The sequence below is a fragment of the Branchiostoma floridae genome, chromosome 2 (assembly GCF_000003815.2).
Source record: "Branchiostoma floridae strain S238N-H82 chromosome 2, Bfl_VNyyK, whole genome shotgun sequence".
Lineage (NCBI taxonomy): Eukaryota > Metazoa > Chordata > Leptocardii > Amphioxiformes > Branchiostomatidae > Branchiostoma > Branchiostoma floridae.
In genome coordinates this window covers 12,348,733-12,370,987 of record NC_049980.1, presented here as the reverse complement: position 1 = coordinate 12,370,987, position 22,255 = coordinate 12,348,733, and the positions used below count along the sequence as shown (strand labels likewise).

The following is a 22,255-nucleotide window of genomic DNA, read 5'->3' as shown; positions in this document are numbered from 1 at the left end:
ATTAGTCCGAACACGTAAAGTGGAGGGGAGGGGACATATTTCGGTGGTACTAGATAATATATAATGATCTTTATTTGCATGTCACCTGCCCATGTGGGCTAAATGCAGCAAATCCCATGATGGGATACTAATTATAAAGACTAAGTACTATAACATGTAGTATTACAATTGAATAAACAATACATCTGCAACTAAGCTATCACTATATCTAACGTTTACATGACTCTTCCCTTTTCTTAAAACATGTGTATACGAACTCACAGAGTTTGTGTTGTACAAAGTTGTTTGTGGTTGTCATTATATGTACAAACAGGTTGTCGTTGGTTAACTCTTTACATCGTGTATCTACTACATTCAGAGCACTGATAAAAGAGTTGCGCATGTCATTGTATAAAGGACACTCTAATATAAAATGGACTTCATTCTCTATACGGTTGGAGTTACAAAGTGTACAGAGTCTATTATTCGGAGGAGTCTGGTTGTATCTTCCCACTTCAATTTGTAGGGGATGGTCACTGATTCTTAATCTAGCCATGGCTCGGCGATGGTTGAAATTCTGAATATTAAGGTACTGTTCTCTTTCGTAGGTATGTTTGATTTTTCTATATGTTCTTAGTTTGTTTCCTTGGTTTCCGGTCCTACCACTGGAGTTCAGCCCTGAGTAAAAGGTTTGAAGGTAAATGTCCTTCAGTCTTTGCTTCACCTCCGACTGAATTGATGGTATATCTCGACCGTTGTTTAACAATAGGTATGCATAACCCGACTCCTCCAAAATCTTACTTACATTAGATAGCCAGCATGGTATATTGCGTCTGTGTAGGTCTTGTTGTACAAGAAATGCTTCATATTGTATGCTATTTGTCGGTACTTCTCTAGTTAATCTACAATAATAAGAAAATAGTCTACTGAAAGCCTCGATCCATAGAGGGAATCTTCCTAGCTCCGCTCTAGTAGCGAGATTACTGGCATTTCTTCTTACACCTAAGACAACTTTACAGAACTTTAGATGCGCTTGCTCTAATGGAGAATTGTCGTTTAAACTAGCATTGCTCCACACTTCTGCACCATACAATAATATTGGTACAATACAAGCGTCAAATAACTTACATTGCAGTGGTACTGAAGCATTGTTTCCTCCAAGAGTTGTTCTTATGCTAAATAGCGCCCTTAGTGCCTTCTTTTGGAGGGTTTTCATTGCTGTGTTAAATTTACACCCCGCTGTAAATACTACGCCTAAATAACAGTACGAGGATACCACTTCTATGTCTTTGTCGAATAAGCAAAATTTATAGTTTGATAACAATCGTCCCTTACGATTGAAAACAATGATTTTCGTTTTCTTTAAGTTTACTGTTAGTTTCCATTTATTGCAGTAAAGGCCGAGAACATTGATTGCGTTCTGTAGGCCACGTTGACTTGTTGACAACATGACAACGTCATCGGCATAAAATAAACTTGATACTTTGGATGAATGAAGTAGAGGGGTATCTAGGTCTCCTGTATTGAGATCGTTAACTAAATCACTAACGTACAGATTAAATAGCGAGGGGCTTAGAACACATCCCTGTCTCACGCCAATCTCTACAGGGAAATTTTCACTCAGACCTATACTAGTTTTTACACAGGCTTCTGAGTTACTATATAAACTTTTGATGATATGAAAGAATTTCCCCGAGATGTCATTGGATAGAAGTTTGAATAGAAGACCCTGGTGCCAAACTGAATCGAAAGCCTTCGAGAGATCAATAAAACAAGCGAAGAGGCGTTTTCCGGACTGTGTGTACTTGGAGATAAGGGTTTTCAATATAAAGATATTATCTGCTGTTCTGTATTTTTTTCTGAATCCTGTTTGGTTGGGTTTTAAAATTTCGTTATCTTCCATGAAAGTAGTAAGTCTTTTTTTTAGAATTGAACTAAATAATTTTCCCAGACAGGTAGAAATTGCAATACCCCGATAATTGTTTGGATCATCTTTTCTACCTGACTTGTGTATTGGAACTATGTAGCTGCTGGACCAGTCTTGTGGGAATCTTCCTGTTTCGAGAACGTTATTGAACAGTTTTGTAAGAGGACGTAATAGAAGTGTTTCCCCCCCTTTTAACATTTCATTAATTATCATGTCTTCCCCGCCTGCCTTTTTGGTTTTGAGTGCTTGAATGGCTTTACCAATTTCATATTCCGTAATTTGATAATCTAAGGGCCCTTCATTTGAATCATATTTTTGTAGAACTTTTAATTTGTTTAGTAAAACTTTTTTCGAATTTGGAATCAAAGACCTGTTTCTCTAATCTAGACCTGCTGTGTAGAGATTTAAAGTGTTCAACCCAGGTGTCTGTTGGTATATTTTCTTGGTTCGTTGATTTGTCATTCTTTAGTTTTTTAAGTAGATTCCAAAACGCTGTTGGGTTGTTGTCCTGTAGTTTTTGTAATTGCATTAAACAATTATTTTCATGTTCCCTCTTACGTCTTCGAGTAAGTTTGTTAAATTCTTTCTTTTTCCGGAAATAGCTGCCTCTTATGACTGGGTTCTTAGGGTTACGCATGAGTAGGTATCTTAAATTTCGCAGCTCGTTTCGCGCCTCAAAGCAAGATTTGTCAAACCAGCTTTTGTTTCTTTTAGATTGCCTTGGTTTCTTCTTGCATTTTACTTGTAGAGACATTCTTCCCGCTGTTATCAATATTTCTTGAAGTTTTCGCACGTTTTGTTCAATGTCGGCTTTAGTTGAAGTAATGTTTTCATTTAACGCCATGAAATCTGCTAATTTTCTATGGATTATCGGGCAACTTAGGGCCTCTACAAATTTTTCGTTGGAGTCAGGACCCCAAACAAATTTATCTGGGAAAAGACGCAAATTTGATGTTGACTTTTTTGTACTTTCGGGAGAGCTTGACGATGAACTAATATTCAGGGAGATCATACAGTGATCTGAGAAATCTGTTAACGGATGCACTTTGAAGGTATTGATATAATGGAACAGAGTACTGCTTGAGATGACGTAGTCCACTGTGCTGCATCCATTCGGCTGGTAGCACGTGAATCTACCACTCAAGTCTCCCAGTATCCTCCCGTTCAATATACGTACATCAGATTGTGTGCACAAATCTATCAGGCTTCTGCCGAAAGCATTTGCAGGATTTTTATCTGAAAAGTTTCTAGGAATGTTAATATTACTAAGCATTTCGGGCTCGAGATCTGAATCTAAGGGGTCATCTTCGTTAAAGTCTGTTAAGGAACCTAGCCTGCTGTTAAAGTCTCCCCCCATAATGACGTAACCTTTGGAGGAAAACAGTGCTAAATCTTGCTCTAAAACATCAAAGATAGAGTCTTCCGCCCTTTTGTGAACGGTCGAATAAATGGGACTTATATAAACTATGCATAGAAAAACATCTTTGGATAAACCTAAGAGATCTTTTGATATGCGAACCCAGAGCAAGTCATTGCAATCAGAAGTGCCCCGTTCTCTTTTGATGTACTTATCTATTTCTTGTCTAAAGTAAAATATTATACCTCCTGAGTTTCTTCTGGCCTTTTGTTGTTTCTGTCGTAGTGATGAGAAATGATAAAAATTTGGAATGTCAACTTCTGATGATTCGTTACTCCAAGTTTCAATAAGGGCAAAGAGATTTAGTTTTTCTAAACTACTTCTAAAATTATCTACTTCAAGTTTTCTACCTAAACCGTGCACATTCCAAAATCCTATGTTCAATGAACCATTGGACATGTCTTATAAACAATTCAGTATTTTATCCCTACCTTTACGATAATATTAGTACGTTACCTTGCTAGTAATAGTTTGATCTACCTCTAAGATAATGGATGTATCTGACTACTCTCGTCTTACTGTTATCCATCTCACATATTCCATAGTTGTTATTAAATCGCTTTTCATCATACCATCAGGGGTGACCAGTTAGTAACGCATGTGCTCATAGTATCGCCAGTCTGGATACCTCTGAGCAAACTCCGGAGGAACCCACGGCCGTGGATCTCTCTGGGTCTCTGGATACCAGTCCATGTACATGTGTTCGAAGTTGGGGACGAATGGAGGGAACGGGCGTGGCGGGACGGCTGCGTCACGTTGGTACGGTGGGTGCGACCAGCTGGATGGGCGTCGTCTATCGTCGGTTGGTCTCGGGGGTTGCCACGGTGCGTCACAGCCCCGACCGGCTGCTGTAGGTTCCATGCTGCGGGGTTCAGGTGGGAGCTGGTCTGTTGCTGTGGGTTCCTTATTACGGGGTTCGGCAGGGTGTCGGTTGGCTGCCCTGTAGCGCTGGCCGCTCCGTGTGGGTTGCACGTTCTCTGTGTTGCGTCCGTTATCATTGCTCTGTTGTGAGGACATTGACGGACTTGTAATACGGGTGCGAGGATTACGGTCGCTCCTTCCGTTTCTTCTGTCGTAGACCCCAAGACCTACTTTGGGGTGGATGGCAGACTTCCAGTTCGCTGCCATTACCTTTAGCCCTCCTTTGTTGAGGTGGTACCCGTCGTGTCGGTACAGGTATTGTTTGATCTGTCTACCAACCCCAAGATTGTCGTTGTTTGCTATAGTAAGAAAGGGCGTTTCCTGACCAAGGATCTGGAGGAATGAGTTGACATCGCGTGTCACTTCCATCAAGTGACTGTCGTCCCTAGGTGGGACTGTTGACATCACGATAGCTGCATTTGGGTACTTAGTGTGGGTGGTGTTGACTAGCTCTCTGAGGTTTTCCGTCACTCCATTTGCTGCCTTCTCTTGTCTAATGTCATTGGTCCCCACGTGGAACACTATACATTTGGGGTCAAGGTCAGCAGTGCTCTTGATCATGACAGAGGCCTGAGGGATAGTCATCGCTGTGTATTTTGTAACTCCTTTACCGGGGTACAGCATGTTTGGGATTATACCCTTTGTGTTCGAGTCACCAATGATGACTATTTCTGCCCGTGTCTGATTGTCATTGTGCCGCCGGTTAGGTGTCGGGCCTCTCTGTGGTTTGTTTCCGTTGTGTGAGCTGGCTGGGACATCGCCGTTAGTTGTCTGTTCTTGTGGTGGTGTATTCTCTGTTAGTGGAAGGAACCTGTTGTTTGTCGGGATGTTGGGTACTGTTGTTACATCACCAATGCATGGTTCGCCTTCATTGAGTGTTTGAGGAGCCGCCGGTGTGTTGTCACTTTGTGTTGCCATGGAGACGACGTTTTTGACACCTTTCTCTTCCAGGGCCGCTATTCTGTGTCGCAAGTTTTTGTTTTCTGCCTCAAGGGATCTCACTCGTCTTTTTAGCACCTCAATGTCACTCTCCTTTGCAATCTTGTCACCGGGCGCTTCCTTTGTGTCAGACAATAGGCGGTTTTCAATGTGTGCAATGCGCGCCGCCAACATGTCTACCGCATTGTTTTCCTTTGTGATCCTGGTGCTAAGGATAGCTTCAAGTTTGTCAACGCTGTTTTGAAGCGATGCGATTTGGTCATCATCTCTAGTTTTTCTGTCACTAGGCGATGATGCCGTTCTGTTGTTATTCCCGTCATCGACAACTTGCTTCGGGACGGTTTCCTCACGTACGTCTGTTTCCTCCTGCACGACAGCCGGGCATTGAGTCTTGAGTTTTCCGGTGGTATCAGTGGAGCATACAATACACACATATTCACTGTCTTCATTCTGAATAAGTTCACAGAGAGAGGATTCGTGTAGGTCCGTACATGCATAGTGGTACCATTTGCAACATACGTTACACTGTATGACTCCTTCATCTTCTGGGCCTGGGCGGTTACATTTGATGCAAACTGTGTCCTCACATCGGACTTCGGTGTCTGGGACTATTGTCGGTGGATGGATCAGCTGTTTCAACTGTTCAAAAGTGTACATGGTCCATAGATAGTACGCCGATCCCTGAACAAGTATCTTACACGTAGTTCGGTACACATGTAAGGTAACTGATCCGACGGCTTCGTTTGTGTCGGGCGCAAGAAACGGTACTGCCAGCTGGTACGCATTATTGGACTCTTTGTCCACTGAGCTTGTGCCGTAGTGCGCTTCGATGGCTTTTACCCACTGTTCTACTGAACCTACTGGGAGATAGACATTTGCACTGCCATTGTTGAATTGCACGAAGTATTCGCCATTTGGCTTTGCTTTCTTGTCACGTTTAGTAGGCTCGACTATCCGGTTTGATTGGTCGTAGAGTTCTCGTCGGTGTTTGTCCGAGAGTATATAGAAGGCCTTGCTTACCTCAGCAAACTTCTGTCGAGCTGTGTTCAACAGGCGCTTATCCTTGGTCGTGTTGGTCGTTTCCTCGTAATTCTTCACTTTCGCTCTGTAGGCATGAACGATTTCTTCTTCAGTAGCGTCGGTGGTTGTCTCGAGTAGTCGATAAAGCTCACCAGGTGCTCCGGTTTCTCGCGCGTCGGTCGCCATTTTGTCCGCGTGGGTCTTTGTTCCGTAGTTGCAGATGTTCTTCAAGCAGAAATTTCGCCTTTACAACTTTTCAAATCCCATATGATAAGCCAAAACTTGAAGATATTAGGTACAGTTACCTAGCGTACATATCCATACGCGATTACAAGCACACAATTATCGTAAAGGTAGGGAAAACTTCAGTTCAAGCGGAGCGCTCTGACAGACACGTCTGCCTCGCCGCCATCTTGGCCGCCATGCTCCTGAAGATACTTGTGGTGTAATTGTTCTTAATTGTAATTGTAATTGTTAACATACACCTCTTCAGGGACTACGATATAGGATTGGACCTTAAGACCAAAGTAATAGGCACCTTGTAGAGTAGTAAATGCGACAAGGTAAAAACGTTTAGATCCAAAAAAAGCCCCCGGCTATGTACGCCTAATTCTAAGGTTGCCGGGCCCGGGATTTGTACGTGCGACATTGGTTTGCTTAGTACATGGTTTTCTTTCTGAATTAACCTTAATTATTTGCCAGGCATTCAGATCCTGACAAAGAAAAACCCAAAACATGTAGAATTGAACAAAATTGTTATCGGTACCACTTGTTCTTTCCGGTAAAAGTGAGAAGTGGACATACAACGACTGTATGCAAAACGTACATATGGCGATGGTGTGTGATTTGGCTTAAGCGTAATGCCTGAGATAATCACTGTGACAATCAGTAGTCTTTCAGGCCGCATATTTGCTGCAGGGGTACTGTCATGATAACCCATGCAGATAACAATGTCAGTGCCACGAATTATGCAGGTGTGTTCACACATATAATGAACATAATGACTGTCTAGCTAAGTGTTCTGCTGGTAGAGTGGCCTTAAGCTTCGTCTTTGTTTTTTATCAGTTTTGAGTTAGACTGCGTTTACAGTGACACCATCTTTTCTGACACTGTGCTAACGGTGAAAAAAAAAACTACGGACACACAACAACACAACAAACAGACACATCGAAAACAAATATTCATTTTGTATTCTTTTCCACACAACATGTTCACTAATGGAAACACGAAAGTTACCACTGATAAATACACTGAACTGTCGTTTTTTCCACACTTACCTCCAGGTACATGATGGTTTCCCCATCAACACGCTAGTTGCATTTCGTCTTAGGAAAACATGGCAATGTTGACGTTGAAACTTTTACGTCACCGTTGCGTGCGAGTAAACCGATAGGGTGACAATAACATTATTTGCAGACGTGTGAGAACTTCCATTGATGACGTCAATACATGTGAAACCTGATAAGCAACTTTTGCCCAATCACTGACAAGGCATTGGCAGCATTTCAAAACATAGCTAAGTTGCTTTTCGAGGCGGTCAGCACATACGAGCAAAACAAGGAAAAGACGCTAGCAACGTAACACAGCAGATCGCCAATGGTGTAATTGCGTAGGAGAAACATAACGTGACTGTATCGGCATAGCCAGTAAACCGCCATTCGGCCACAGCTGCTTATGTTACACTGAATGACCTGTTACCAGCAAGCTGTTTAGATATACTACGGACAAGGAACGTTTCATGGCTACAAAATGTTCACCTTGCTCTTGTCTTCTTCGGAAGAAAGTGACCAAGTTTATGCTCGAAAGCTAACTATTCGCAAACTATTCAACTGATCCGTGGCCTTGAGTTGAGTTGACGCCATCCTATCCAAAAGGTCAACGTTTTCACCATCGGGTCACCAGTTCCAGCAGGTTCGGATTAACTAGAGACAGCTAGGCCGGTTTGTACGTCATACAGAGTCCCGGGAGATGCCGTAAACCTGCAAGTTTTGGAGCAAACTCCTTCCAGACTCCACATCCCCAAGGAGGACAAGAGAAAGAAAGCCACGCTGTTATCGCCGTGCATAAAGGGGTGGCAGAACAGTGTATTCTGTATGGATGTTTCAATTGCTGGATGTTGTCCTGTTGGTTTTATTTTATTTATTTATTTATTTTTGTGACTGAGCCACGTCATGTCAATTTCGTGGATGACATCCTGTGCGTGAGAAGGGCGGTAGGGCGACAGCACGAAAAATTGAATGAGAAAGATAGATAAAGAAAAAGATGCCTACATTTTCTAATGTATATGATATAAACCTTGTAAACAAGTATCCAAGTAATAAGATTTGGTGTCAGCAACTACCAAGCCTTTTATTCCCGCAATCAATATATATCATCATCCACAGTCTGATCTTCGGACACAGCCATCATCATCAATCAGGCGAAATCCATACACAGCCCGATATCATCCATTGCTGTGGCCTAACCACCAATTAAGCTATCTTGTCTTATCTTCCCATTTCCTGCCTCGTTGCGACGAGAAGGTCAAGGAACTTATTTTACGAGCTACTTGATCATTCCTTTGCCGAACCACACCACGTGACCTTGATGATACAGCGGCCCAAGTCTCCCACAGGACTTGGAACCAGCTGCCGACGGATAACGCATGTAACAGCCACAGCAAGTAAATTCTATGTATGACATCAATGCCCATTAATTACTATTCTTTTCGGCATGATTGTGCATATAGTGGTGAAACTTGTGAAGGGGAAGTACCTTTACAGGTGCTTGAAATGAAAAAGGAAAACCATATGCATGCACATAAAACACAAGTTGCACGTATTAGGGTAGACGTCAGAGCTGCATTGTGCAGTGGAGGGATAAAAATCTTAGTGCCACCGTAAGATCCATGAAAATACTTTTCCAATCTGGAGATTTCTTGTGTTAGAAGGAGCAGGTAGCTTCTTAGTTTTCCCATTTTGGTTTAAGTTTGAAAGTTTGGCGGTCAAATTGTACATTTGAGCCAATTCTTGATAATTGTCGTAGTTTCGGCTGAGCTGCAACTGATTTAAAGGACAGCATCAGAAAATTTTCAATTCATTATTTTCCAGTAGTTTACTCATTAAAAAGTTGATGTACGTCAATTTTTACATTGATCCGCCTAATATGACCCTGTAGACACGTTTGAACTTCGCGCTCTCCTCCTTTCCCCGCCGCGCTGGCCGATGACGTAATGGCCGCGTTCTGAGAGTCTGACGTCACAGATCCAAAACTTCTAGCCAGCCATTTTGCTCCGTGAACCTCGGTCCTCTCAGCGGTAAATAATCACTCCGCCATTCTGGAGTTCAGTCCGTAGTTGTTGACAATTACTTTCGTGGACCTGTAAGTCGCATTGTGACCTGTCTACGAAGCCATAGTCCCCGGGAGACTAAACATGAATGAGCTTGCCTGCGAGTAAACCGCGCGGCGACGGGACGAAATCAGAACAATGGCGGTGGGGAAGGTTCACGCACCGTGCCATTCTGGACTGTTACAAGAGCGAGTTTGGGTCAATCCTTACCTTCTCCTTTCCAGACAGCACAGCGATAATTACACGTAAGCTTCCACGAATTTTGGTTGAACTCACAGTTGTCCAACTGGCAGTGACAATAAAAAAAAGAAACATTTTTCTCTGACAACATACCCTTGATCACTACATATCGAACGATCCCCTTATCGTGCCGAAACAGATAGCACTGCAACTTGTACAGATTCGAGCGAGTTACGCCTCGCCTCTCACTTTATTTTCTGTTTCTCAGGTAAATTATCTGCACTGTCCGGTTTTTCAATCATGTAGCTTTGGCGGAGATTGTTGGGTGTTCCATCAAAATAAAAGACGGACTCTGAAACGAAGCCGACATTTCGCGCCATTCACAATGCCGGCCTGTTTTGTATGTATGTTTCGGCGCGAAAAGGGGATCGTCCGATGTTGTCAGAGGAAAATGTTTCTTTTTTTTTTTTAATGTCACTGCCAGTTGGACAACTGTGAATTCAACCAAAATTCGTGGAAGCTTACGTGTAATTATCGCTGTGCTGTCTGGAAAGGAGAAGGTAAGGATTGACCCAAACTCGCTCTTGTAACAGTCCAGAATGGCACGGTGCGTGAACCTTCCCCACCGCCATTGTTTTGATTTCGTCCCGTCGCCGCGCGGTTTACTCGCAGGCAAGCTCATTCATGTTTAGTCTCCCGGGGACTATGGCTTCGTAGACAGGTCACAATGCGACTTACAGGTCCACGAAAGTAATTGTCAACAACTACGGACTGAACTCCAGAATGGCGGAGTGATTATTTACCGCTGAGAGGACCGAGGTTCACGGAGCAAAATGGCTGGCTAGAAGTTTTGGATCTGTGACGTCAGACTCTCAGAACGCGGCCATTACGTCATCGGCCAGCGCGGCGGGGAAAGGAGGAGAGCGCGAAGTTCAAACGTGTCTACAGGGTCATATTAGGCGGATCAATGTAAAAATTGACGTACATCAACTTTTTAATGAGTAAACTACTGGAAAATAATGAATTGAAAATTTTCTGATGCTGTCCTTTAATTATTTCAATCTGCTAGTTCACAGACTGAAGACTTTGTTCTCCAAGTTTTTTTGTTGGTTTTAACATTAACCAGGCACTATTTTCGTTGTCCTATGGGGCCTTTGTTGAACTACCCAACAAGACCGGTTGTGGTTCATTTTTACGGCTGACAGGACTTCGCCATGTCCCATTCTGTGACACGAGGGCGTGTGCGTGTGTGTGAGTGCCAGCCTAAACAAAACCTGGCCGCGCGTGTGGCCCTTCCGTGGCTTTTGGCTGGTTAATTACCCGTAAACGTGGCCTTTTGACGGCAATTACCCCCGAAACGTAGTTAGTGATCTTTTCAAGCCGTGCAATATTCGCTGACGTAGTTGTCGTCTGACGGAGCAAAGTGTCATGAACTTTGAGTAAACTTTGAAAATTTGACACGTTCATTTTGACTATGTTGCATGGACTTGAACTTGCTTTTCATGTATTAATTCACCCTTTTTGTATGGAATTGTTCTTAACCCATAGAAGGTTCTTGTCTATCTCCTTTTGTTGACAGGCCGTTCTTTCCACTCAGCCCACCCAGCACAACCCGATGACATTCGTCAGCAGACCCCCGGGCCGTATGGCAACAACCGTACGTGTGGCCTATTGTCTCTGTTAACTGGTGCAAACATAAGAGAAATCTTATGAAACAACAAGTACATTTTTTGGATGACATCCACGCTCGCACTGATTTTTTGCTCTCGTATAAGCAGATGATGTCATCCAAAGAATCTACTTGCTGTAGCCTTAGGTAAGTACCGGCGTATTAGCGCCCCTCCCAGGGCAGGGGTCATGGCTGTGTCAGCCTCAGGATACGTTCAGCACATTTAAGAAATAAATCACCAGCCTGATTACGTCAGGCTCTGTTTGATATCAAGTAAGTCCATAATTATCATTTGCTTATTTCGGACATACTAAAACTGTTGCGAGCTGCGCATGCGAGCATCTAAAAACATATGCAAAGAAAGTTTCCTTTATTATGAAATCTAGAAGTGATTGAATTCGAAGGTTGAACAAATGACTGAACACGGAATATGAAATATCAATGATAGATTTTTTTTCAGATTTTCTTTGAAATCTAACTTGACATATACGGTGACATAAATATCCGGGTTTTCTTTCAATACATGGCATAATATTGTCAGCTTTTTTGCACGGTTTACAGCATATGGTCATAAGGATTTTGGACGAAAATTGATGCGCGGTTGGGTCATCCATACAATCAATCAGTGCGGACGAATGTTTCTCGAGCACTTTGCCCTTATTTCCAGATCAATCCGATCCATTTAACTCTAGAGTACCTAACTTTAATATATAGAGGCGAAAGTTTCTGATTCAAAATCACATGCATGTGATATGTAGAGTCTAGATATCAAGTGATTTTGGATAACGAACGTTCGTCTCTGAGGTAATTCGGAGTATTTTCAAGATTCCTTATGTCATTAATCCCTAACGTGATCAAGTCTATTACATGAGCAATCAATTTTGTACATGATTCAGCGTATTTTCCTTCGAGTATTATACAACAGTCATACATTAAAACTCTGGAAGAGTAATATGGGCACGTCTGACTACTCACGAGCACTCCTAGCGACAGATGTTGGTACTACCAGAAAGAATACCGACGCTGGTTTATTGTCAACATAGATTTATTGTGGCCTTAAAACTCACCCTTTCGTTAGGTACTTTGGTGCTCTTTTAAAGGAATCACTGGATATATTTTTCACGGGTAGATTTCATCGCAGATAAGGATAGCATTCTTCTACTTACATGCATATGGTAATCATAGCACTAAAATGTTTATTTACAACTCATGATCTTATCATAGATATAATTGGTATATGTACGAAAGGCGAAGGGACTATACAGCTTGTGTGTGTGTGTGTTTGCACGTATAGCTCAAGATCGTCTTGTTGGATTTGTATGAATGTTGATTAGTTTGCGAGTAGTTAGTGAGGTCTCTAAGAAACATGGCGATTCTGGGCCCCCTATTTGTTTTAGTACTAGGTAGGTAGTAAACAGTCTGTTTTGACTGTTTGAGCTCTCATGGTATAAGAACTCCTGCATGGGTTTGCAAGTGGTGCATTTTTATTATTGTTTCTCATGTTGTTTCCGTCTGTCATTATGGTACTTTTAATATTGTTACTCTTATGGTTTCTTTTTCATTGTGATTGTTATATTTTATGTTTATGATATTGCTATGGACATTTGTTGTCTTAAAGCAAATAAATAAAGTTCAAAGTTCATTGGAAAGGCTTCAATGGGTACGATTGCACTGATAGACTTGAAACAGACATCATCCGATCCATTATTCTGAGTACGTGTCTATTTATCTGCCAATGTGATACATTCAACGATATTAATTTCCTCCTTTTTCTTTGCTCATTCCACTTATTCTCTGTGTATTATTTTGCATATACTAACAGAATGAAGTTCCAACAGATCTCCAGAAACATGCTGTCAGTTTCTTCGACACATTTCTGACTGATGTCAGCACCAAGATTTGAAAGTCGGATACAATAAGAATGAAATGATAGTTCCTCAAGACAGTTACAGTAGTTCAATGCATTTAGTATACTGATATGAAGATATCCTCTTTCAAATAACTAAGGCATATATGTTCTTTGACAGTAAAGAAGTCGATACCACAACGAATTTACCTTTTACTTGACAATATGCTGTAGGGGAACTAAGATAAGTGACAATATCATATGTGTGTGACTGTGTATGTTTGATATGTGTGCGGATGCGTGCGTGTGCGTGTGAATAGAATAACTGACTAGAAAGGCCGACATTTGCTTAAGAGCAAATACAGCATATTTCAGCCATACCCCTTTCCACGCAACATTGGACTGTTCCAAATCACCCCTGCGCAAAAATGGAACATCCTCTTAACAGTACATTATCCCCCAAAGTGGACTGGTATTGTGAATTGATTCCAGGTAAAAACAGAGCTTGCTTCTATTTTTCAGAAAATGACAATAATCACACCTTCCATTCAGAAAATTTTCATCATGACTGAAAATTGTTGAATGACTTCATGTAATGTCATTAACAATTTTCAGTACGATAACTTGGTGTAAGTTTAAAAAAGTATAAGCTCCTTGTGATGTGGGTACATTTATTATTGCAGTGAACTTTTTTTATTCAAGTAGGGCATACGATTTAATAATTATCAAGCAGGTGCAGGTACTGTAGGAGCGTTTGTTTTCTTCAAGCTGTAAAACTGTTAAACTGTTTTACTTTGTATGCAATCAGCCATCGAGCCTATTCTTATTTTAGTTTAACAACTTCCTGCCAGACCCGGAAGATACGATTGAACCTTGTTCGAGGATTTATTTTCGTCTGTCTGGTCAGTCTGTTCATACCCTGGCGCTGAGAGTGTTTCATTGGGCTGAAACTCTGGCAGTTTAAAGTTACTTACAATTTAAATGTTCAAAGTTTATGTCAAACAACAACAGCACTAGGAAATGTGGCCACTATAGACAGGTAGTCACTATAGAGAAAATGCTGATCTTTTGACTAGGAGCCATACGTTACACATGATTTCAGTACACTGATCATTAATCATATAAACATTGCACAGGTAAGCCAATTGTTTAGATGTACAATTAAGTTCAAATAATTCTGAAGAGAAATATTGATGAGAAAATAATCATTCTCGCCACTGTCTGACTTATAATTACGTATCAAAACTAAACGCAGATTTTCTAACTAACGCACCTTTCGCCGACTTCATCAAAGGACCGCCGGCTATCAATCAAACACGGCTGTTGATTAGACTTAGAGTTTCAAACAGTCATGTGCTGTGTGCCAGTTGACAGCGAACTTCATGCTACGTGATGTTTTACATTGCTTGGACCTTCTTTCCTACAGCGGTGCTTCTACAAAATATTTGGACTGTAACACTGAGTCCCACATGTTTTATAGAATAGAATTTGACGCAGAACAGCATTTTTTGCTGGGTATTTTTCTTGAAACATGTCCGTGGGAATATCAGCGAGGCGGCGACGTAGGGATATCAGACCGTCAACAAAAGTCGCACGGCGGCTAACGGCAACGAAATATTTTAAAGTCAAACTGCTGAAGAGAAGTAAGTGACTGCTACGATTATCGTAGATATGGCCCTAAAAAAACTGATAAAAGAAGCCTTCTCAATAGTCTAAAATGCAAGAGCTTCCGGGGGGGCTTCGCCCACCTGGGTCCCCCCCACAGTGGCCCTGCCCCTGGACCCCGCCAGGGACATTCGGCGGCCCCCGGACCCCTGTCCGACGCTTTGAAAAAATCCTGGCGAGAAGTCTGTACGGCCTGAGTCTTCAAGTTAACGTATTGTGTGGTCCCGCTTATGAATATTAATTAGCCTTCGCTTTCCTCTTCGCTGATTGGCTGAACCATTAATTGAATTAACTCTTCCTGCCGGCTAGACGCAGGTGCAGATGTCGGCTCTGTGGGGTGAACGTCCGAAAGGTCATGGCATGGAGAACGAAAGAAAACCAATTTCCCCCAAAAAAGTGCTGTAATTAAGCCTTTTACAGTACTTTATGCCAAAAATTTCACTTGGATCATTTTACCAACTATCTTATGCCTATCTATACCAAATGTTACTCATACCAGGGTACAGGGGTGCAAAATATACCGTTATAAGACCGTCAACAACAGTCGCACGGAGCTAACAGCGCAGCGAAAATACCATCGCTAGCGTTTCAACTTCGGATAACAAGTTATAAGTACTGTTGAACTCAGTAACGTTAAAGTTTGTTTTTAGTTGCCTTTGACGGTTTGACCTGAAATAGTGTTACGCTGAACTCCTGAAGAGAAGTTAAGTGACTGCTGCGATTATCATAGATATGCCCCTAAGAACTGATACAATATAAAGCCTTCTGAATAGTCTAAAATGCGAGAGCCTTAGGCGGGCTTCGCTCCCCCTGGCGGGAACACTGCTATATGCGGGATCATGAGGCCCCGCTTATGAATATTAATTAGCCTTTGGCCTCCTCTTCGCTGATTGGCTAGGTCTTTGACTCAATTAACTCTCCGGCTGACGCGCACAGGTGTGGCTCTGTGCGGGGTCACGGAAGGTCACGTCAGGAGGCCAAAAGAAAACAAATTTCCCCTCAGAAAAGTGCCAAAATTAATCATTTTAAAGTTGTTTATGTCAAAAATTTTACTTGAATCTTGTTACCAAGTATCTAATGCCTATCTATACCAAATTTCAGGTCATTTAATTGTAATAGCAGGGTACAGGTGCCAAAAGTGTCCTTTTTTGGTCAAAAATTGGCCAAAAATCGCAAAAATAAGCATTTTGTTGCACTGTACACCAAAAGTGTTATTGAATTTATATGAAGGGATTATCAAGGCACATCTGTGTCAAATTTCAGCTCATTCGGTTGCAATACCAATGTACAGGAGCCAAAAGTGTCCTTTTTTGGTCAAAAATTGGTCAAAAAATCGCAAAAATAAGCATTTTGTTGTACTGTACACCAAAAGTGTTATTGAATTTATATGGGGGCATTATCAGGGCACATCTCTGTCAAATTTCAGCTCATTTGGTTGTAATACCAGGGTACAGGGGCCAAAAGTGTCCTTTTTTGGTCAAAAATTGGTCAAAAAATCGCAAAAATAAGCATTTTGTTGTACTGTACACCAAAAGTGTTATCGAATTTATATGGGGGCATTATCAAGGCACATCTCTGTCAAATTTCAGCTCATTTGGTTGCAATACCAGGGTACAGGGGCCAAAATATACAGTTTTGGTCTAAAATTGACCAAAAAATCTCAATAAAATCATTTTAGAGGCAGATATGAAAAAACTGAGAAAAAAGCATCAAGGTATTGGCCCATTCTACCCCTGTGCCAAATTTCAAGTCATTCGGTCCAGGAACGGCGGAGATGAATCACTTTGAAGATTTGACAGGAGAAAGAAGAAAGAAAGAAAGAAAGAAACATTACGAATACAATATATTTCACCATACTATGTATGGCTGAAATATAAATATGGATCTATATATGTAGATATATGTATAAGGTGTGCGGTTAGGTCCATTCACTGTTCTCTCAGCTATTGAACTTCACTTTGCCAACACTCACAGGAAGTTGCAAATCTATAAATATCACGAGGATTAATCCGCAACTTCTTGAGTCGCCAACCATGCACCCACAGACCCAATACACAAGCAGACACAAAATGTCTTATTAGTAGTACTAGTCTTATCACAAAGGGTAGATGTGTCTATTTCTTATCTAGAGTCCTTATAGATCGTAGAGAACCTATTGAGAATTGCCTAATGCAACTCTTACTTCTAGAGGACCGTCCGTGTAGCGTTATTGCGTAGGCTGAGCCGTACTTCATTACTCTGAAAGTACATAGCTTTTCAGCACGCCCTTCTGATTCTGAAGTAGCGTCCCTTTTGCTCCCCTTCAACACTTCTCTTCTAGCAAAGCTTTCGATTTTTCTCACAATATGCTTTGGCAGGGATACCTGACATCATAAGTTGTTATCAATACGGAGGATGAGGGGTAGGTCAGGATGTGACTTCCCACGCCAGTATAATAAGATGTCTTTGAGTTGGTTTGTGTGAAGATACGTACAATAAATGCACATTTTAGATCACTATTCCCCCGTGCACAAGTGATTTGTTTCCCACGAGTTCATGATTTGACTTTGTTATCATGGTTTTTCCGCATCCGATAGTCACAACTATTAAGCCCCTATCACACATTCAGAGCAACCCCCCAATGGCATTGGTCATTGCTCGCCCGACCACTACGAAACCAAGGTTGGAGGTAGGTTGAAAGCAGGTTGACCAGTTTTAAGCCACGCCAACATTTTGCGACGACATGCAACATCCGATGATTTAACTACCAATGAACCAACTTGACTCAACCAGCCCACAGCCTTTTCACAACTCACTCCCCTCCCGAAAAGCATTTTGAAACATTTTGGACAACGCTGCCAGTACCCGACCTCGCAGACCAAATGCCAACCATAGCCAACCTACTCTTAACCATTGTCAAGGGGTTGGTAGTGGTTGGGAGGCCATGGTCGGCTATGTGTGACCGGGGCTTTAACTAACTGTTCTCCTGGAAAGTCCAATAAGTGTTGTCTTCGTAACCTGTCCTCTGTTTGACACACCCAAAACTTGTCTCATTTTTAAATACATAAGCCGTACGGTAGGTCCTTCTTCAGGTACACACATTGCAGCCCCGGGCCGCAGGGACATCTCCAGAAGCTGCGCTTGCACTCGGAGGGGTGGCCCTGCATCTCGTTGACCAGCTGACACGGCTGCCCTCTCCTGCCCATGGGCTTGCAGACGCCCAGGCCCCGCCGATTGTCCCAGGAGGCACAGCAGGAGTCCTCTCCCTTCCACTTGATGCATTCTGTGTCCATCTCGCAGACCTAAGGACAAAACAGTCGGAAATTTTAGATCGAATCGGCAGAGCAGTATTGAAAATGGGCAAAAATGATATGTAGATCAATAGATTCTAACCTTGACTTAGATACAGAAAGGTTGAAGGGCAAAAACATGTAGCGGGTATTAAACAGAAATCTGTACAGTCTTGTATGTCAGGGCGTGGTTACATTCGTCGTGATATCGTCGTACGATTGATCACAAGCTGAGGAAAGTTATGGCATATGTCGTGCGAAATTCAGCTAACTTGTTAGCGAAAGGGTTGTCTTCTATATCCTAGTCGACAGGTGTTTCTGTCACAGTCTGCTTGAAAATCCAACGACATCAAAATCGTACTACGACGAAGACGAATGTGGCCGCGCCCTAACACTTGTTAGGTACGGACAGAGCTCCGTGACTCCAAATGAGTTTTTGACTTCTACTAGTTTTAGAGATAAAAAGCAAGTGAGATGTAAATTGTGCCGATTCAAACACAACTAAATAGTACGTCTACTGTCAGAAATGAACAACCATTCCATGTTCTCAACCATGTCCTCAACCCAAGGCCGGCCATCTACTTTACGTATGACGAATTGAACATAGACATATAATAACAAGTGACCGTAGGTAACAAACTCTGTGACCTAATTATGGTTTATGTTGGTTGTGATGTTTTCCGTGGTGTATGACTCGGTGTTTATATATATGAATATTATGATCAGTGCCAGTGGGAGTCTGCGAAAACTAACACTGCTCCAGAATTCATGTGTAGAAACGAGCTGTTGATATGGTACGTGCTAGTGCACGTACCTGTTCCGTGGTGTAGTGCTACAAATAGTTAAGTTTCCCAACGTCTGCTTGGAGATCGTCACAATGTCACCACCCTATATCTGCTTGACTTGTATGTCAAGCTCTGGATAGGGACATGAGCCATGTACCCATAACCGCCTCTGTCCTCGTACATATTCTGGCCCCTTATCGCTAAGTCTGCGTCTGCATACACTACACCTGAGGGAGCCTAGCTTCACTCGGTTAAAATTGTGTGTTCACGTTAGTGTCTGATTATTCCCGAGTTGTTGACAAAACCTTATCGCAGAGTTCATCTCCAACAGCTGTTCTGGAATATACTTTCTTGTGTGGCTCATTGAGAACCGATTTTTATGTTCCTTTAATGACCCCTGTCAATCAAATGCCTACTTTTCCCGGGTACGAGGTAGCACAGCTGTTATCAATTTCCGACGAGGCCAACATCTGCTTGACGGTATCAAATAACTACAACGCTTAAGGCACAATCATAAGGAAGACCTGGACCACTATACCGGACGGCGTAGGGGTGAAAACTGAAATTATTACATCCATAATAAAAACAGCTACGGCGAAATAAAAACAACGTGCATCATTTCCTAACCGAGTACAGACGACATGCCAATCCACATGCGATTGCGGCATACGGAACATAGAGATATAGGTGCGAACAGCCAACGCACAAAGTGATTACAATACTCTGTTATTGGAGGTTACCCTCCAGTGTCACAGAGTAACAAGCTTCATTTGCCTCTTAAGCTACATCTAATCCCTAATGGACTTAGAAGTGTAGTCCTTTTTGCTGTCGTCGAGTGCCCCTGGTATGACAATAAGGGGGGTTTCTATACAGCACGAGTGGACTACAATTGCCATACGAGTATTTACACCAGAAAGAACAGCATCCATTAGGCCACAACAAGTAAATTTTATGGATGACATGAGTGCGCTCATTAATTTTCACTTCATTTCCGAAATAATTCAATATTTGTTTTTTCACTTTGGAGATGGTCAGCATGACGAGAAAATACCATGATGGGAAATATAATGTGTTATAGCTTATGACCTGTGCTTGTAGAAGTGACACAAGCGAAGTAGCCATTGCTGTAGTTTTAATATTGCTGTAGTGCTGAAGTTGGATATTAAAAGTGCACTTCCTGTATTCAAGAATTGCACTAGCGTAGTAAAAGTGACACTAGTGAGGTAGACTGGTATCTGCAAGTTGGCAACTACACTCATGACTTCCAAAGTGGTGTCACTTTTACAACTATCCAATGTTTCACTTCTAAAACGAACGGCCTGGTGACTGTTCTGCCATGTTTTGTCACTTAAATCCATTCATGGTGTGTGTTTTAAAAACTCAGCCATCTTGTTTTTAACCCATTTTTTTCTCTAACCATCTCAATGTTTTGGGGTCTGCAGAGGATCTCATCCATAAAATTTGCTTGCAGTGTCCCGAGCCCGTGTTTAGTAGGCCAGTTGAAGAGGCTCCCTTGGAAATCAGTTTTTAAAACTGTAGGGATAACACTAAAAGATAAATAAATAGCGTACGGAACTGAAAATGTAGTCATTTGATTTCCGAATCAAATCTTGGCAAAGGCCATGCATAGTCATCGAGTTTGTTTGAACCTTTGTTTATTCACGAAAGCTCAAATTGGCCAGTGCAGGCCGCTTTTCATAAATCGTGCTTCAGTTGGGTTCATAGCCGTTTCCACAAAGACGAGGATTCAAGCTTAAGGCCTTGGTCACATTTCCAAGTCGGGGCCCGGCCGGGATGTTTTAAGAAACGAAAAATCAAATTGTATACCATGAAAAATACACAAACTATGCCCTTGAATCTTATTTTGACATTTTGTGTATTTTGCTACACTGCCAGGCCCCCTTTTTCTAATGTGACCTTTAGAAGCCTTAGGGTACTTTCGAAACACAGATTAAAGTGGAGGTTGTGGTAAACTCCTTCAGTTCATAAAAAGCGGCTGGGGAAAAAGAAATCCAACAGAATTTCATGATGCGCATTCAGCTGTACGTGGTATATACGGACCCGGTCTCAAGTCTTGCGATCATCGTACGATCGACAACTGTGGGCATTAATTCTCTGCATGTGTCGTGCAAAATTTAATTTCCTATCAAATTTAGGTCTTGGTCTTGTCGGCAGTTGGTTTTGTCACATTCTGCTTGAAAATTCTACGGCATCAAAATCGTTCGACGCCGTACGACCAGTATGATCGTGACGTGTGTCACGGCACAATATGCATGAGTCTCCGCCCTAACACCTACCATTCATGGCAAAGCCTGTCTGATACAGCGGGAAAGAAAGAAAAGTTTCTATAATTCTTTTCTTTTATAGTTACTTTCATGTTTTAGCCATCTACATCAGCTTTTAATTTCCGTCGTGTGTACAGGAACGTTTCTTCTCTCATCTCTCCGTTGACAAAACTTGCAAGGAATAATGCTTCCCTAGGCCGCCACCCCTGTTTTACTCCAACAAATACAATGTTAAAGATCCCTACAGCAAAGCCAAAACCATCAGACCAGGCCACATCTCTATACCAGCAGCTCGCCCCGTGTTGTACTTCGACGAGGCCTGAACAAGAACGGTGTGCGGTCATGTTGGTCGCTTGTCTGCTGTAACTTATGTAGACGTATCAAAAAATGAAAGACAAATGGCGGGGTCACATTCGTCATAAGTTGTCGTACGAATTTGATTCATGAGTTCCCTCATTCGTACGACGATCGCACGACGAATGTGACCTGGCCCTTAGCAAGCAAGTAACCTACCCCTGTGATGACCATGCTTTGTGCTCCATGCCGACTCAACCAGGCCCATAGTACGAACCCGACCAACAGCGCTGCCATGAGACGAAGCATATTTGAACGCGGTGACTTCAGCTCGGATGCTCCTGACTGAGTATGTTCGACGAGTCGCTTGCAGCAAGAATTTATCGACGAAATGACGTGGAGCGAAGGAAGAGTTAGGCGATGTCTACTCTTATATCGCACGAGAGCCTCTTCAACATTTGACGTCAGCTCCGTGGTTGTAAGTTACGAGCATCAATTAGACCCTGTTAGGATCACTAGCTTTACGTGGTGTGTTCAATAGATAAAACCATGGATTTTCATTATCTTTTAAACATCACACGTGCCACTAACGGTTCTAGAATAGAAGAGAATGATATCCTGTTATAATTTTATCAAATGTACATGTAGCCCCCACAGAAACTTTTATTCGTCTTAAATGCCAGTAAATCGTCGCTAAGTGCATATGTGTTACCGCTATACACATGATTTCA

At 42.1% G+C, this 22,255-nt stretch overlaps 1 protein-coding gene across 1 annotated transcript; it reads right to left on the bottom strand.

The window, feature by feature from the left end:
- Positions 1-17,656: 17,656 nt before the first annotated feature.
- LOC118410188 (prokineticin Bm8-f-like) lies at positions 17,657-22,078 on the bottom strand. Its single transcript, XM_035811729.1, has 2 exons — positions 21,744-22,078; positions 17,657-18,172 (listed from the first exon to the last, which is right to left on the bottom strand). Exons 1-2 carry the CDS (start codon positions 21,831-21,833, stop codon positions 17,927-17,929), a joined length of 336 nt encoding a protein of 111 aa, XP_035667622.1. The 5' UTR covers positions 21,834-22,078; the 3' UTR covers positions 17,657-17,926.
- Between the last annotated feature and the right edge of the window lie 177 nt (positions 22,079-22,255).